The sequence below is a fragment of the Gorilla gorilla genome, chromosome 11 (assembly GCF_029281585.2).
Source record: "Gorilla gorilla gorilla isolate KB3781 chromosome 11, NHGRI_mGorGor1-v2.1_pri, whole genome shotgun sequence".
Lineage (NCBI taxonomy): Eukaryota > Metazoa > Chordata > Mammalia > Primates > Hominidae > Gorilla > Gorilla gorilla.
In genome coordinates, this window is record NC_073235.2 from 94617779 (window position 1) to 94637266 (window position 19488).

General features: G+C 36.0%; 1 protein-coding gene across 1 annotated transcript in view; it reads right to left on the reverse strand.

The window, feature by feature from the left end:
* Window positions 1-19212, reverse strand: part of TMEFF2 (transmembrane protein with EGF like and two follistatin like domains 2) — a 244285-nt gene extending 225073 nt beyond the window's left edge. The window contains exons 1-4 of the mRNA XM_031008735.3: window positions 18258-19212; window positions 15814-15923; window positions 8324-8453; window positions 3617-3643 (exon numbers count right to left, since the gene is read on the reverse strand). Coding sequence (XP_030864595.1) covers window positions 3617-3643; window positions 8324-8453; window positions 15814-15923; window positions 18258-18429 — 439 coding nt within the window. The 5' untranslated portion in view covers window positions 18430-19212. The remainder of the gene's footprint in view (window positions 1-3616; window positions 3644-8323; window positions 8454-15813; window positions 15924-18257) is intronic.
* Window positions 19213-19488: the final 276 nt, after the last annotated feature.

Genomic DNA, 19488 nt, shown 5'->3' on the forward strand with positions numbered 1-19488 from the left:
TGCAGTATTTGTTGCTTAAGGAAGTCTGTGGGTGGATAAGAGGTTATTATCCCTCCTACACACACCCGTTTTCTTATTTACAACATTAAACTTCCATATATAAGCACCTGAAACACCAATCGTTTTCTTTCTATCACTTTCTCAAATTCTTTGGAATTTGGACCACATATTACCTCCCTATAGCACAATTCACAGTTGTAGTTTATCTTGAATTTTTTTTTGTCAGGTGTGAATCTATCCAACAAGTTTATTTGATGTAGATGCCTTTCAAAACAAACGTTTTTGTTCAAAAACAGAGTTCCATAAATGGCGGGTCCTATGTTGAAAACTAATAATACAAAATTATCTTTTGTATTAATGAGTTTTCTTAAACACTAAAAGAAGAGGATACAGTCAGTGAAATGCGACAGCCAAACATTAAGATTTGTATGAAGTATTTGTATTTTATTACTCTACAAATTTCCTTTAGGAGAGAATGCATCTTTGTGGGTCATGTTGGAAACACAGTAAATGTGTTTTATCTCAATACAGTTAACTGTTTGAATTGTTTCAGCTGAATAAATAGGTCAATGGTTAAAGATTTTAGAACTCCCTATAAAATGTACAATAACAAGTTAAAATAAATTTTATAAAACCTTTATGTCCCTTTTATATTGCAGTAAAAATGTTCTCTCAAATGCAGTAAATGACAGACATACCCTTGTGCAAATGGGTTAAGCTTAAATTATTTTTAGAATAATCAGGTCTAATTTTCATTACTAATGTAATATTCATTCACGCTAAAATATAGGAAAATTTTTAAAAAGTAATAGTTGATATATTTTTACATGATTTTAGATTTGTAAGTTTAATGATATCATTTATGATAGTCACACATGATAAATGTTTTACAAGTAAATTTGTTCCCTTCACTCTTTTGTTCAGTGTACTCCATTTTGGAATTATATTAACTTTTGTTAAAATAAGAAATTAGAAAATAACTATTAACCATCCAAAGTGCTTGCCAAGTAAACCCAATTATTAATTAAATACACATTACTGAGAATATGTTATATAGAGATTAGTTAGAAGAATCACTAGTTACAATTGTTGCATTAGCCAAACAATCACAAGTTATTCAATCACTTTTGCTTTATTCAAAAATAAAGGAAGCTTATTCTGCCCTCTCAAAACCTTGGTAATACGAATTCTACAAAAATACAGAGGAAAGTCTATCATCTGTATAAGACAGATAGCAAGTCAAATATATCTTACAATTACAACCCAATGGATATGTGAACTGAATTTGTGCATGTTATTCTAAACTAGGTTTTTAGGTTTTAGTTACTAAGCATTTTTGGCATCCCTTAATAAAGAATTTAAAGAAAATTAAAACTAATAGTCTTACAGAGCAAAGTAACATGTAGACTAGAAAAACAAGCAGTTCTGTTGAGAAAAACCTGATCAGTCTCTAATTTTAAAAATTGTATGCAATTAGGAGCAAATACTCATCACCACAATTTTTGGAACTGCAGTTATTTAAAAGAATAAGCTCAGAATTAAATGTGTTATATGCTTTTTTTTTCTAAAGCAAACATCGGAAGTTGTTTTTGTTTTCTCCAAGTTACTATGAAGCACCTCTAATTGAAAGGAAGAGTGATTAAAAAACAGAAAAAGAGAAAGAAAATAAAGTGTTTTCCAAGTGATGTTTCACTTACATGGTATAAGTTATACATGTCATATTCATGAGATTAAAATTACTTCCTGAAAAAATGTCTTATTCAGATCACAAGACAACATAATGAACCAAAGATTTTAATATAAAACGCAACAGGGAAGAGTGAGTTTGACTTCATTTTCATTTGCATGTGCTAATAACAATGAATGAAAACTAGAAACTAGTATGTGAAACAAAGTTCACATCTTATTGTTAGAAAAATAAAGATATGAAGTATAGTATGGTAGGATAGTCAAGCAGAAAAAAGTAAATGATGATGCTTTAACAGAAAGAGAAATGAAGACATTCTTGGTATGTTTCATTTTGTCTTTAAAGATGCTAGAAAATTAACAAGACTGGTGGGTAAACAGGGGAACAGTTCAGTCTCAGCACAATATTTGCAAAATTAGGTAGTCTACATATAAAACTAAACAGCTAGAAAATATACAGAATTTTGCATAGAAACTATTTCCTTACAAAAGCAACATTTTAAAAAATTAATTGATTTCTTATTAATAATATTCCCATGGTAAAACATCTACTAAAGGAACTGCCTTTTTTCCTGTCTTTTTTTTTTCTTTAAGATTTAATATGCTATTCTAAGGTCTTATTTTCAAAACCTCTAGGGACGCTTTCTTGGGAATACTATATTAATCAGCTAGGAAAAATTTTATTAGAAGTAGAGAAAGACTGTCCAGACATCAAAGGACTGTCCAACATCATGTGACATTGAAACATATTCTATGCTTGAGTCTTGACTGCTGTTCAGTTTTAGTCTTTAGGAAAAAAAATTGTGTTTCAATCTGCTGCTGTTCAGTTTTAGTCTTTATGAAAAAAAAATTGTGCTCCAATATGCTGCTCTAATTATGTTCTGTGGGTATTGCTTATTTGAACTAGTTAAGTCTTTCATTACATAAGGAAACTTGATAAATCTTTCAAGTGTTTCCTGAACTAGATAAAGGGTGCACTAAATATCTGCCACCCTGAACCCAAGGCCTTCTTTTACTTATCTTTTATCAAATTCTGTATTTAAAAACGAAAATCAACTTGGAATAGCACATTTAATTATTTTACACAAATGAAGCAAGGTCTTGAGAGAATGCTTTTATTTGTTTTGTTTTTCTTAATCTTGAAATTATATATAGGTTGTGTTTTGTTTTGCTTTGTGTGTATAAAAGTCTAATTGTGTTTGGATTTCATCAGGAAAAGTATTTGGGACATTTACAACTTAGTTTCAATCTACAGGTAAAATCTTTATTTGGTAGTAAGCACATTAGATCAAACTTTTAAAGTTTCTCTCTCTCTCTCTCATCTTATATACTTCCCTAAACAAAACTAAATAATGGGAATATATATCATACTTTAGTAAAAATAACTATAGATTTAATCAAGGAAGCAAAGATAATATTTTACTTTCATTGGACTTCATTTTATCTTTTTCACTTTTATGAACTAAAGTTCCTCAGTTTCAAATTATAAATCTGATAATTAAAACCTTGTCTATATGGTAGGTTATGTATGTCTTATTAGCACCTAGTAATTGAGAGCAGTGTCATATATTTAAAAATCCAATATTTAAATGATTTCCTCATGAATTCTTTCTTCCCTGCCAAATATGCTTACATGCTTCTCTTCAGAAGTTTTTACATTATGCCTATCCATATCAAAGATAACTTACAAACAAACAAACAAATGAACAAGGAAGGTTAATTGGAGATAGAGTATGATTCATAAGTATGCCAAATAATTTGCACGGTATATACATGTACTTAATATGGTGACAATTTTTTATGGTTTCATCTTTCCTAAAATGCAAAATATGAAATTTGTCTTAAATATCTGAAATGGAACATACATAAGTAAATATACATAATAATATCCACCAGTAAATCTTCAAATATGTAAAAAGGCAACTCCTACCTCCATCTCCCGATCCTGATCCTGCATCTGTGGGGGGAAAAATTATATTTGCTAGTAAAACATATTCAAAAATATTTATGACTTTTTAAGCTCAAGTTTATTTTCTTAGTTTAATACTGCAATAATATTGTTTGAGAAAAATACTAATATTTAATCCAAAAATGTACATTCACATCAATTTAATTTAATATCTATTAATGTAACTTCTATAATAAATTATCCACCATTTTTATTCCAAAGCTTTACGAAAACATTATTGCCCAGTTTGGAAAATTTCCTAATCTCGGCTATGAAAAATTCCTAATCTTGACAGGCTGGATTTGGTGCCGTTAGCAAAATAAAGTATTAAAAATGAGATGCTTGTAACAATCAGTAAGTTTCAGAAATTAAACAGTCTAATGCGTGTGGCAAATAAACCCATAATTAAGGCTTGTATTCTTGCAAATTGCATATGAACAAAGAGAAAAGCAGTTTAAAAAGAAATATATTTTATATGGGTGTTGATATATTTTACGAATACCACAATTGTGGATGATTCTATCTGTGTCAAATCATCCTTTGTTTTTGAAGTTAGTAGAAGAGAGCTTAATTTTTGCCTTTGTGCTTAAAGTCAGATATTCACTAAATGATTCTTGCAGAAAAAAATCATACTTCATCTTCTGGATTTTTCTTTCACCACTTCTTCTCTCCCCTTCCTTCCTTTAATTACAATTGGTCAAAGTTGTCTATTTCTGGGAAGGTAGTTCCCAGAAACACACAAAATTTCAAGTTGAAATCAAAACCATTACGATTCCATCTGCTTCTACTTCTTAAGTGTAGACATCATCTTCCTTCTGACTTTCCATTTTTGTTTGTTCATAATACATTTGGTTATGTATTTTAATGTTAATACAGGGAAATAAGATTAATATTGATATTCTCTGCCTGATGTGCCCTCATCCCACAGTGAAATCTCACCCAGGGTTCAAGATTTATACCAAATGCCACTCTTAAGAATTTATGGTCCAATTAAAATAAAACATGACTTTTACTTGTTTGCTTCCGTGATACTTTATTGAGAAACACCACATAGAAAGAGGCATGGTGTTTGAAAATCCACAGAAGGCTGACAAATATGGAAGAAGGAAGGCCTTCCCAGCAGCCCTCCTGTTTGTCATGTATTGGCATTAGCAGTACCATGAAGGAGCAGTAGTTTGAACTGTCAGTCTTGTTGGAGGCCCACATTAACTAAATTTATAGGGTCTAATACTATTATATTAGAATGTCAAGTAATCAATTAACTATTAATGTGACAGGACATATGTCTTTGGATCAGCATATCTTTTCCTTAAAGGCACGTTAATTGGTAAAATAATTTATGATAAAAATTATTCTTAGTAAATGTAGAATCAAACAAGGATTTTAATCATAAGAATTGACTGTTTAATGATAATAGACCAAGAAAGACTGATGAATTCATGTTGATATTAGAATATTCCTACCAACTAAACTGACTGTCATAAGTCACAACACCATCTCTTTTGGACAGAACAGCGCTTGGGTGCTTAATGTTTGTCAAGTTTCCTTTTTGTATACTTTCACAGACAAAAATTTTAATTGATTGTATTTGCATTAATTTGAAAGCTTAATTCAGTATTACTTATACTCATTCAGGGCTAAATAACAGGTTGTAGTATTACAGTGATAACACATTCTAAATATATTTTAGTTAAATGTATATAGTTTCTTTTAAATTTTCCCCTATAAACTTCTTTAAGTCAAGGAAAATGTGTTGTTCATCACTCTACACTTATATGAACATAATGGGAAATGCATAAAGGCTTAGGAGTTACAAACTCCAAACCTTACTCATTGCATGACAGAGAAATGTTATTCAACCTTGCTAAGCATATTCCTCCTCTATTCAATGGGTATAGTAATATCTAACCGATTGGGCTATTTTGAGGCTTACTGCACAGTAGCATATCTTAAATGCTTAAGCACTGTCAGGAATATAATAATTAAAATGTATAGTAAACATCTTGCCTATTCATCTACGAGTATTCTAATAAATACATATGATTGGGGAAAATCAGAAAAAAATGCCAATAGTATTTTAGCTTGTATTTCCCACATGCATTTCTAAAACTTCAAGGGGCATGGTCCTTAAGACAATATTTGATTTGACACAAATGAAACAGCCAGGAAAAAAAAGAAGGAATAGTTTAGAAAAATGATCACTTAAGTCCATGGCATCATTATGAAATCGTTATGGGAGGCTTTAATGTTTTTCTCTATTATATGATAAGTCATCTTGGCCAACTGATGATAAATAGCCTACTAAAGTCTTACTAGTAAGACAGAAACACCTAAGAAAAGAAGTCATGCTGTTAGACCTAAATCTGAGCTCCTAGTTAATGCATTTCCTACAAGGCAAAAAGTTAAATTGACGGTAAGACCATTGAGCAGATTTCCCAATAAGAATCCACTCTCTGGACAAAAAAAAAATTAAGCTCAATGAAATATAATACATATAAAGTTATATCTTCTACTGTCTATTATTCCTAGAGCTTACAACTTGCCACTTCCATTCAGTGTCAAACAGCATTAAAAAATAAATGGGAAATATACAAAGAAAAGAACGAGAATCCCTTTTAGATCAAAAGTCAGAACCCCAATTTATTTACAGTCAGACCTGGTTAATCAAAATTACTTTGTTCTCTCCATCATTATTCAGATCAAAAACCTTTTAGATTTACAAGTCCATGGAAGATGCATTCAGCAAGACTGGCTTACTAATTAAATCCTGTAGAAATCTAAGTATGTGAATGAGCTAAAGATGGATTACTCGATTGTGATTAAATTTTCTACTTGGCTAAGTATTTATTTTCATAGTATAACCAGCACATCAGGGACTAGAATGGAAAGACTTGAATGAATCAGGAGAATGTGATTATATGCGCTGACAAGAACTTGGAGGTTGGCAAGTAAGAAAGAGAGATTTTGCTACATTGGCCATAACCGTAACTTCTGGTCTGTTTATTATAACAATTGCCTGCCAATTCTCATGTGGCTATTGTTAGAAAAGAACAGATATCCTCCATGATCTTGATCTTGAAAAAGCAAATCCTTTCCTCAATACTCTACGGTATTTGCCTTCATCCTTCCTGGTTCCTGGGATTTTACTTTTTTCTATTCAATTTGTCCTAAAGTATTATTTCTCATTTCTTTGGTATGGCTGACTGATTCCTCATAATTAGTTTGCTCCTTGTCAAACTTTCTATATCCCCCATCCTTAGTATGAGAGCAGCATGCTGGTCCTCCTCCTTTCCTGTTGGAGAAGGCTGCCCATTGACTCTCACATACTGCTGTTTCTTTTATTCATGACTTGTCACTCACAGACCAAGCAGCAATGACCTGTTTGCTTTAGCAAATAAACAAATGGAGTATCAGCCCAGCTTGCCTCCTGACCACCCTTTCCTGAAGAACATTCACATCTGAGCAAATAATCCCTTAGGAGAAAAGACTACTTACAAACCAAAACGAAAACAAAACATCATTGGCCATGAGATATGATTCTATTCTCTTTCTTCTGCTAATTCTCAGAAACTTGGGTAGTCACCAGTATAACTTAGTATTATCAATTACTAATAATCAATACGCTTAAGATAATCTTTTAAAGAATATGAGGCTTTTCTCTTTGCTCATTTTCCACCCTGCCCCAGTCACTTAGCACATAACTTTTAACATTATACCCTAGATTAGAAATACCTGTTATCTAAGAGGGACTTTTGAATAAATAGACTTTTCATGACACTATTCTCTGCTTCTATTTTTAGAGAAAGTTTATAATTGATGACATTGTTATTATTCCTGAATATGCTTATATCATCCAAATTCTCAGGAATTATGACTTTCCAGAAAGATGCTTATTTGTCATTAAGAACAACAATTATGGCACCTTACAGCCTCTACAATATATGTGATTTTGATATCAAGCTTAACTTGAAAACTCAGCCCCATTTTAAAGCATTCCCAATTTTAAAGCATAAGCTCTAACAACCACTGTAGACACAAGGAAAACTTGAAAAGCTATAGAGCACATGAAGTCACTCTTTCTTCTTACTTCCTTTATAGCATTGTTGGTAAACCATGACTAAAAAACTTTGTAGAATCCCAGGTTAATTGAGTCAGAAATGACAAATGTCACTAGAAATTATGTCCATTACAAACACATTAGTCAATAAAATCTACTAAATAGTAAGAAGACCATTTTGTAGAGCTGCTAAGATTAGACGTCAACTTCAGAGCCCAAACCTGCAAAATTGCCTTCCAGCAGATAATGCTATTGTTCAAAACAAACAAACACAAATAAACAATACAACTGTATTCATACATAGTCAGGTTTCTCCATATTTGGCACGTTGGCAGTCTATCTAGATTTCTAATTGTATGTGGCTTTTATTCAACCTGCCTGTATTTCATTTAATGACATACGTACTTAAATCTACCAGTGTCCTTATGGTAGATATCCTCTTTCTTCCAAAAGTGATTTGAAATGTAAAAATGACAAAGAATAAGAATAATAAACGTTTTGAACAAAACAATACAGGCTTGTCTAGTCAACATATAATCTGAATTATTTATTGGGAGATAACAAGAAATGAAAGACATGGTTTTTGGATTTGGAATCCATGCAGAAGGTTTCAAAGAAGACCACACACATACCTGTGGCACATGATCCTTCTGACACCACAAGTATCTCACTCTGCTGTTTGCATGCAGCCTGTCGCAGGTAACACTCATTCTGGTAGCTCTCCCCATTGGAGCCACACACAGGCACATAGTCATTGTTGCACTGGGAAACACACAGATGTAAGCCTATAGTTAGTACTGGAGATTGTATCCCTCTGACACGATGAACAGAAATAACCATTTACAAAAGAAACCACTTGTCTTCATTTTCAATGATTCTAATTGTGTCCAATAAGTCTTTATAAGGGCATCATTGAAAGATGCACAAAGCCAATTTCAAGTTAGCCAACCAGTCATTTGATTTAGATAGGGCAAAAATAAGCATCTAAATTGATCAGACAATTCCCAACAAAGTGACTGGACAAGTAGCACAATAAAGATATAGGAATAAATATATTAATGCTACTTAATATTATTTTTAGTATGTAGCCCATATGACTTGATGGAAAAAATTAAAATACAGTTTAATTTCAAGCTATTAAAAAACAAAGGTAATGTCTATCTGTGTTAGGAGTGGAAATATATAGCCAAAATGCCAAAGAAATCAATTAACTCTTAGTTGTTTTTTTAATTGAATTTAATTGAATTTTTATTGAATTCTAGTCCTTGTAAATTTCCAAATAGTCAGATAAGATACTGATTTACTTATTTTTATACCTCTTTAGACTATTGTATATTGATGTGGATACGGTCTAGAGAGAAGAAAAACTATGGGACTCAGAGAAAAATTTCAACAACTACTGAACTATAAGTAAACTTTACCGACTATTCCAAAGTATGTCTATTAATAGATATTCCATAAAGAGAAAAGTTCATTTTTAAAAAACCTCATTATTAAAAAAGTACACATATTACAGTGAAAATTAAGGCAACCAACAGGGTATAGTCATCATAATATAATCATACTCTAAGGCATTAATGATACTTGGCTTTGTCCTATGCCTGCTAATTACACCAGGGATGTGTTTATCTCATGATTACTACTACTTATGTGCTTCATTGTTTAATTATAAAAAATATAATGATCAAGATTATTATCTGTATATGCTCACCTATGCCAGAAACAAAGTAAGGAAAATCATACTTACAGATGCATGTTAAAAACTCTATGTTTTACTTTTGATTAATATATTTGAATCTTTGATGTGCTGTGAGTTCAGAATACATACAAAAAAAACCAATAATACAGTGAGATGGGTAGTAAAGTTTAAATATATGTGATAACAAACCTAAAACCCTATCATAAATAAACCTCAACTCAAGAATGTATGCAAAAGAAAACACCTCTCAACATGTTGATAATCTGATTAAAACCTGAAATTTATTATTTTACTCTATTTCCTAACAATACCTAAACCTCCTTATTCCTAATCAACTATTTAACTCTTGCTCTTTGCCTTTATATAATAATAGCTTAATTATCATAACAAATTTAAATGTCAATGTTCTTTGAAATGAAAGCCTAATTCTATAAGTTTTACTTTTTTATATATTATTAACAACTTAAATATAATGTTTTGGTAATTGTGATCAACTTTTTTCCAAACAGTAAACCCAAATGGTATGGCAGTCATATTAAGATGACCATAATTACTAACAGGATGCTTTAGCACATATTTTATAAATATTCTTTATCTTAATTTCTACAATATATAATCTAGATATTCTGCAAGTCCTCTATATAGTAATTCTTTTCCACAGTTACACTTTTGTCTCCCAGACTCAGTCTATGTATGTGATTATATTTAAAAAACTGATTTGATTAGAGCTTTTCACTAATCTTTTGCTAATGTTTAACTCAATCAGCAACTGACTTCTGATTAGGTGATACCTGTGTAAGCACTGTTTTCCAGGAGCTTTCCAAAAATTTGTTTTAATTTACATCTGAAAACTGACTCACCACAGGCCTGAGCATCTCCACTACCATTCAAGAAAGAAGGCAAGAGCAAAATGCCTGTAAGATTTGAATTTTCCAATGAGTAGTACTGAAGAGACCACAAATAAATGTGGCTTGTGCTCATGCCAGAACTGTGGCCAGCAAGGCAAGTGCAGGGATAGGTGCTTGATAAATGTGCTATGATCAGAACCAGGGACAGGAGAATGTAGGTAGGATTATGTTGATCTATGAACACTACAGTGGTGTCTGAGCACATGGAGGAGAGACCAGAAAGAAGAAAACAACTGGTGACATAATGATCGATAGACTTGCTGATCCTTTCAGTAGACAGAAGAGAGTCATAATGTGTTGTCTATGGCTAGCTGGACTAGTTAACATCTCATGCTTCAGGCCTGGCATTCTTGCCCCGGGCTACCTTTCAATCTCCATCTCCATCCCTGCTTATAATACTTTGTATGTAGATTATTTGGGTCCGTGTTTTCTTCTCTCCGATCCTTAAATTTTGTTTATTTATCCTTCTCAGATTACTCAAATATAGAGTCAGTGAACTGGGAGTGGAGAGTGGAAAGTATTTATTATCTCTCCCAAGTGCTAGTACACAATGCTGATATGCATCTTAAAATATCGAATAAACTGATAAAGTGCTCATATGCCGCTTCTGAGGGATGCAGTAAGCCAAATTCGAACAGTTCTAAAAACAGAGCTGCCAAGTTCCATGCACAAGCCAAAAGGGAGATTTCTACAGAGCTGAAAAGAGCTTAACTGTAGATTACTGGCATGATGTTTTTGGCCCTTGGTATCAAGACTTGCACTTATTAATATGAAGAACACCAGGAGGAAGCACGCTGTAAATCATGAAAGCTCACGAGTGGGAGTCTAGTCCTAAGTTGTCCTATTTCTTTCACTGCCTTGGTGTAGGACCTTTTGTATATTAGTTAACAATGAAATATTTAACAGGTTTATAGCCTAGTTTTCCCATTTGAAATGCTTACCTGGAACTTTTGGGAAATTAACAAAGTCATGTTTTTAAAACAAGAAATATCTTGTAATACTCACTTATACAAAGAAATGTAAATTATTTGCTTTGTATGATATGTATTTTAACTAGTAGAGTTATCATCTAACTCTAACATCAAGCCATGGCATTTCTAGAATTAGAAAAACAAGAGGAAACAGGCTAACCCTAAGCATGAAATAGCCTAACTACTGCATTAAAATATGCCAAATTATTGGAAATAGTTTTTAGTAGTATTCATGATACTGCTCAGTTTCAGATGAAGGGACAGACTCAGATGTTAAGTGACCTGCTAAAGGCCACACAGTTGCCTGGTAAGAGGAAAAACAAGACTCAAGTTCAGATGGTTAGGTCCATAAACGTATGTGTGGTACAAACTTCCTCTCAGGGGAAAAAGTGATTCTATTTTTCTATGTTTTAAAAATCTTATGTTTATTTTCCAAATAAGTGTTTTTCAGTAGAAGAATTCTGTTCCAAAATGGGCTACCCACCACACTAGTGGATTCAATTACTTGACACACTAGAATGCATGAAATTCATTTTTGCTACAAATTAATAAACATTATGTGAGAAGTTTTTCATAGGATTTATTGCTTGTTTGATTAATACAGGTTTTTTGAGCTGAGATTTCAGCATCTAGAAGCTTATGTATGACTTATGTTTTATATATTGCCAGCACCTTCCACAGAGTCTGGCATGTAGAAGGTGCTCAACAGATGTTAAGTCAATTCTGTTATATTCCCAGTTGTCAAAGGCTTAAGAAGAATGGCTTGGGATATGGTATATTTTTCTTCCAAAAAGGAAAAAAGATTAAAAAAATCTGCATATGTTCCAATCCTTTGGCCATTCCATAAGTAATTTTTACTTTTCTGTGATTTATATTTCCTTAAATGTAAAAAAATTATGATTTTAAGAGCGGACAGGCCTGTGACTATGGTGGAAATGACTCTGTGTGCCTTCCCAGGCTAGGTCATTAACGGATATAGCTTCTACCTGGCTCTTTCTTTCTCTCTGGATGCTTGACTTTGAAACTCAGCCACTATGCTATGAGGAAGACAAAACTTGCCCATGCAAAGAGATCAACATGGAGAAGAACCAAGGTCTTCAGCTGACAGTCAGACATATGAGTGAGAACACTCAGATCGGTATAGCACCAAGCCTTTGAATTCCCTCCCCTCACCATCAGCTAATGCCAAAGAGAGCAGAGGTGAGCTGTTTCGATTAAGCCCTACCAAAATGGCAGATTCATCAACAAAATAAATATTCATTGTCTTAAGACACTAAGTACTGGGCAGTCTGTTACACAGCTTTAGTAATAAGAACATTTGTAGATCTAAAGCACGACTTATTAAATAAAAATATTTAGTATTTGAATTAGGTAATACCTGAAAAACATAAGGCTTCATCATATTTTTAAATTATAAAGTGGTTATTGATCATTGCATGACCAGGGTTATCTATAAATATCTGCATGTATCTCCCTTCCTTTTTTCCTCCCTCTCTGCCTCCCTCCCTTCCTTCCTCCCCGCTTTTCTATCTATCTATCTATCTGTCCATCTACTGTCTCCAAATTTTCATCCTCATAATCACTGGGCTTAATACCTGGGTGATGAAATGATATGTACGACAAACCCCCGTGACACATGTTTACATATGTAATAAACCTTCACATGTACCCCAAAACCTAAAATAAAAGTTTAAAAAAGGGGGGAGAAAACAATTATCTCACCGGGTTGTGAGAAATAAATGAGATAATATGTTTGAAGGACAGAAATCAGTTTATTTAAAATCGTCTAAGAGAGGTGAAGGCTAATAATGTTTACTTTAGTGTTCCAGTGATAAGGCAAATTGAAAACATTATAGATATAAAAATATATGCCCATTTCTCTTTGAAATTTATCTCTCAGCTAGAAAGACTATAGATTGCAGGCCGGGTGTGGTGGCTCACACCTGTAATCCTAGCACTTTGGGAGACCGAGGCGGGTGGATCTCCTGAGTGCAGGAGTTTGAGACCAGCCTGGGTAACGTGGTGAAACCGTGTCTCTACTAAAATTCAAAAAAATTAGCTGAGAATGATGGAGTGCACCTGTATTCCCAGCTACTCGGGAGGCTGAGGCACAAGAATTGCTGGGACCCAGGAGGTGGAGGTTGCAGTGAGCCAAGAGGGCATCACCACTATCCAGCCTGGGTGGCAGAGCAAGGCCCTTGTCTCCAAAAATTCCAAAAAAAAAAAAAAAAAAGGAATGCACACTTGTATCTGAAAAGGCAGCAGAGAAAGAAAAAGAAGTTTAGAATAATATATAGGAAAATAGATTTTCAATACCTCTCCCTTTTTATCAGATACTAGGGCTAAAATAACAAACACCAAAAACTCAAATTCATGTATTGGGAAAAGATGGACTCAAGAGACTCTTAGCTTAAAATATCCTATTTATTATTCTTCATGCAACTTATACTTTTCTTTGATTTTCAACTTAATTCAGCCACTCTATATTCCTGGTATGTGCAAAGTCTACATTTTCCACTAGGGAGATGTTTATTTTTTCTTGCCAGATTGACAACTATTGCAAAGCACAAACTAATAGCAGTAGTAGTACACTAGTACATTTAAAATGCCACAAGGATTACAAAAAAACAATTTACATTTTAGTTTCTTACACAGACTTGCATTCGTTTCCACTCCCCCATCTATGCCACTTAACAATTATTGAAATTAATGACAAACATGACTGACCAATGTATGAAAAACACAAATATTTTTGTTGATAAAAGTTTTCCCAAAATCTTCTGTGGCACCTATAAAATGAAAACAATTCCTTTAATAAGAAAATTATTTATTTTCATTTTGTAGCATTCATCCCTTTAGAGTTCTGTCAACCCCTTTTTTTTTTCTCCTGGTGAAATCTTAGAACCATGGCTTTACATTTCAGGAACGTTTTTCCTGGTTCATTTGATACTTTTTATGAGTTCATTGCTTTTGTCTACCCATGGTTATGAAAATAAGACAAATTTATGGAAATCACAAAGGGAAAGAAGGAAAAAATTCACAAAATCCTCTGGGCCTTTAATTAATGATTTATCCAACTGTGCTTTTTTCCTGTTTAGTTAACATTTGGGTAAGTATGAATTGGGGAGTTCTCATACTCTATCTCTCTCATGTAGTTCATTGAAAGTACATAATGGCACTGTTTAATGTGGCTGCAGACCTTAGAAGTTGACGTTACATGCATATTAAATATGCATGAATATGTTTCTGACACTATGGTATGGTCTAAAAAACTGTACAGTCAGAGCACTACTTACCCACCAGGAGGTGGTGCACTTTACAAATATCAGTTGTCTTATTATGTTTCTTAGAAAGAAAAAATAATGTCTAAGAAGGTTTTAGCATTTCTAAAAGCCACTTAAACTTTATTTAAATGTGAATTCTCTTCTCTTTCTTAGTGGGAGGTTGAATTCCATCTAAAATATTTAAATTTCATCAATAATTCTAAATATTACTTATTAACCAGATATCTAGGTCTAAATTTGAGTTTATTGTTTTTATTTGTTCTATATCTTTTTTTATTCTTACAATCTTAGAAAAGTTTTCATTATCTCACATATAGTTTTGTTTATGTGCATATTTCCTGGTTGAGTCATATTGTCAGATTTTAAAAGTATTTTTAAAAGTAACTTAAAATGCTCAAGGGCAAATATAGGCTATTAGTACAACATCCATGCTACTTGAAGTTCTGCATGATTATATGAACATTTTGAGAGGAAAAGTTTTATAATTTACATGGTGGAAAGCATTTGTTAGCTAATGACTATACTAATGACATTAAAAGTTCTATCTTTAATAGATACTAATAACCCAGTTTTGATCATGCCAGTAGTGCAACTTCTTTCTCTCTTTGTTAGTTAAAAGAAATTAACACAAGAAAAAGTACATTTCCTGATGTTCATAAAATGACTTGTGGATCTAAATGCTCTTCTGGATTCCTAGGGGATTCAGTTCTAATTGAGTGTGGTACCTATGAAAAAGCTGATATACACTAATTAATAAGTTCCATGATTTCCAAATTAGAAAAAAGTGTTGAAGTTACACTAATAAGGAGTTACCTTAAAAACCTAGTCAGGTTGCAAGGATAATAAAGGCCAAGACCATTAAAACAGATAGCAATAAGATAAAAAGATGATAGCCCCAATCAAAAAGAACAAAAGAATAAGTCCACACTTCTTACCCCCTATTTTGACTATTATCCCCAGTCAATTCACTTTTAAAGTGATGCTAGAAGGGTCAGAGAAACATAATTTTCCTTTGACATCCCAAAAGCACAACCTGAAGCTGTCTACCTCCAGCAGCATTTATAATTTTGGCATATACATTTCTCCAAAAAGCGTATGTCTTCTTGACATCAGTTGGCTCTCTTGCTAGTACTTTTGCTTGGTGCCAGCTTCCCTCTTAGCTTGCATAGCTATAAATTTCCAAGTGATAGGCTGTAAAGGGAGATTCCTGCTTTGCAGTCTCATTAATGAATTAGAAGATGCAAATATAAGACTTCTTACCTTGAACTGACAGACGCAAGTCACAGTGTCTCCAATTCTTAAACATTCCCCATCAAATTTACAGGTGTTGGTGTCACAGAGGAAGAGATCATTTTCTCTGTCATCATAACCTCAAATTCAAAGAGAACACTCCAGTCATTAAAACATCTTACAGATTTTTAACAAAAAAAAGCACTACTTTGAAGCTTTAAAATACTTGTCCTAAATTTAAAATCCAACAACTATAGCTGTACTGCAAGGTCACTGTCTACTGATAACCTCAAAATCTAGTTAAGTGATCAATATTCGTTTCCATTTTCCACAATTCTTTTCTAGTCAATTCGCCTTTAGTATCCTTTTCTGATAGTGCTATTTTTTAGAGCTTGCGTTAATACTGACAGTGGTGAATGAAAGCTTAACATTTGCTTCCTGTTTTTTTTTTTATTTTTTTTTGCTCATTTGGTGGACAATATTTATGACCACAAAACTCCACATTTTGGAAAAGAGCTAGTGATGATCTCTGAATACCCTTTTACCATTTCCCCATCTTTAATTGTTCTTTTGCTTCAAGGACTGAAACAACCCCTTATGTGAAATGTATCCAGACAAAGAGGAAACAAAGCCTCAATAATAAAGATAAACAGGCACAGTGTTTTCTGTGATGGTCTGTTTGGCTCAAATGAAGATTGATCACCTCTAAGTTAACAGGGGTGGAAGCGGGGTGCCAAGTTCTTGACAACCTATCTGCAAAACCAGTTTATTCTCTTTAGTTTATGCAGTCCCCTTTAAAATATCTGGTAAATATGTAATTTCTTGATTGCAAATGTCAACTTCACATTTAAGTTAGTTATTTCCTAAAACAATGCAAGGGCTAGGAATGAAGCAAACCAGTCTATGTTGGACTACAAAGCCATCAACATTTCCAAAAATTGTTTTTGCAGGCTCATAATTATTACCATAATAAAGCATCTAAAAAGTGATTAGGCAATAGCAAAGTGAAACTTATTCTTTCAAAAACAACACACATGTACGCATGAATCAAGAAGTTATAGAAACATGTTGAGTTTTATTAAAATGCCAAATTTAGAAACTGCCAAAAAAGAGAACAATCTATTGACCCAAATCTAATAGGGTTGCATATCTCAACTTGTCTTTGTAAAGGATAAATTAGAATGATGCATAATAATTTTCCTTTTGGCATTTACATCAGTAATAACTAGGAACTATACAGGCTTTCACCCTATGAGTTACAGTTGGTCATTCCCTCCTCTCTAAAGTTACATACACTTCAGCTTGTATACATCTTTGAAAGACACTTTATTCAGAGCCAGATTTAACTACAGCAAAATTATATTCACAGAAGATGAAAAATTACATACACACTTGCTAAAACTAGAACAGACCACACCTAGGGGACAATACCCAGGCATGTTAACGGAGTTTAAAATGCCAAGGAAATTACACCACAATTCTGCCCGGTATACTACAGGCTGTCAAACCGAAATGCTATGCCAGCTAGGAATGCAGCAACTCCCATCCTCTGGCCCTATTTAATTAGGAAGCTTCAGCAGAGCGAAGCCTGCCAAGCGTTCGCCGTCAGAATCTGAAGGAACCCGAGCGAGCAAGAAGAGTGCCTGACCCACTCCACAGAAGCCTGTCCAGAAATGGAGGAGTCAGCGCCCACTGAAGTCGGTTCCGCCCTCGGCTCGCCTACATGGAGCCTGACCAGCCTCAGTCATGCCCACTCCGGCCTGGGAGACCCGCAAACTGTTCTTTTTCTCAACTCCCCTGTACTACCTTGAAGCTTAGGGAAGCAAGGAGAGGGGCATATCTGGACTGCAAAACCAATGTCTTTTGCCGCCTAGGAGAGAAGGGAATGAGAGAGAGAGAGAGAGAGAGAGAGAGAGAGAGAGAGAGAGAGAGAGAGAGAGAGAAATTCTATTGAAACCCAGCTCCTCTAGAATCTGTGTGACCTGGTCTTCAACGGGAGACCAGTGCGACCTCATGGCACCTTTGCCAGGAATCAGCGATTCCCCTGCAGTCACCATTTGATTTATTGCTTTCTCGCTCATTCTTTCTCATAAAGTTATTTCTTCCTCATCCTAGTAAGACTTTTTTCTTTAATGATGACAAAGCTTCTGTTTTAGTGTTTCCCCTAGGATTGGTGCTCTTTCCAGTGAACCCAGAAAACCATCCCGTTTAATATTTCTCAAAATCCTCGCAGCTCCAATGTAAGCGCAAGCATGCAAAGTACACCTGCACTTTCTGCCCATCCCAGAACCACCCCTCACCCCCGGGCCTGCAACAGTTCCCCTTGTTTCTCTGGATAGAGGTGGGTGGTATTAGGGGTCTAGGGCAGTAGGAGGTGAGGGGCTGAGGAGGCGCGCTAGGGTAGACTGGTCTGTGCTGGATACGCGTGTTCTTCTGCGGAGTTAAAGGGTCGGGGACGGGGGTTCTGGACTTACCAGAGCAATTCCAGCCGGTGGGCGTTTGGCAGTCACTTAAGGAGGTAGGGAAAGCAGCGAGCTTCACCGGGCGGGCTACGATGAGTAGCATGACGGGCAGCAGCAGCAGCCAGCAAAAGCCCTCGCAAAGTGTCCAGCTGCTGCACTGCCGCGGGGACTCCCACAGCACCATGACTAGTTCGTGCAACTCTGCAGCAGCAAACGGCTTCCGAGGAACACAGGATCGCGGGGGCCGGGCAGCGGGCTACTGAGCATCCCGCGGACGGCGGCAGCAGAGGCGGCGGCGGTGGCAGTGGCACCCGGCGGGGAAGCAGCAGCCAAACCCGCGCATGATCTCGAGAGTTTCAGCCACATCCAGGGACTGGGCTCAGCCCCGGAGCGAGAGGGTCGTCCGCTGAGAAGCTGCGCTGGAGACGCGGGAAGCTGCTGCCATAAGGAGGGAGCTCTGGGAAGCCGGAGGACAGGAGGAGACGGGAGTCCAGGGGCAGACCAGTGGAGCCCGAGGAGGCAGGGTGGAGGGAGAGTCAAGGCGCCCCGCAGCCCGGCAGCCGCCTCTCGAGCTCTGCCGCCCGCATCCCTCTGGCGTTTGGGAAGCAGCAGGTCCTCAGCCCGCCCGGGGTCACGTGGGAAGAGGCAGTCGGGCTCTGATTGGTGGAGCAGGATGCAGGTCCCGGGAGGGAGGGGTCGACGAGGAGGTGCAAGGATGCAAGGAGGAGGCGGCCGCGGAAGCCACAGATGGGCTCGCTCGCCAGGCGCTGGCCCGAGTGGGGCTAGGCGGGGATGGCTCAAGTGAGAAGCTCGGGCTTCAGGGTGGGCTACCCGCACACTCATATACCATTCGCCTCACTCTCCGCTCCAGGACGCCCCCTACCGAAGGCGGGGTCCGGACTAGCGCCCCTCTTCCGCGCGTGACCCCGGGCCGCGAGTGCGAGCCGTGGCTGGGTGGCGTCTCTCCGAGCTGGAGATGGTGGGGGCGGAGGTGTCAGAGGAGCGGCAGCAGCAGGGCAGAGAGGGGCGAGTCGGCGCGGGAGAGGGCGTCCTGCTGGCGACCGGCGCTCCAGCGTGCGGGAGCGCGCCGCCTAGGCTGTAGGGGGATGCAGGCTGGGAATGTCGCGGCGGAGAGGCCAGGGACGTTTCTCTAGGGATTTACAGGAAAGAGGGTGAGAGGCGATGGTGTTAGAACCGCTCTTGCCGACCTGGAAGCAACAGCAGCATCTCCCACAAGAGCGTG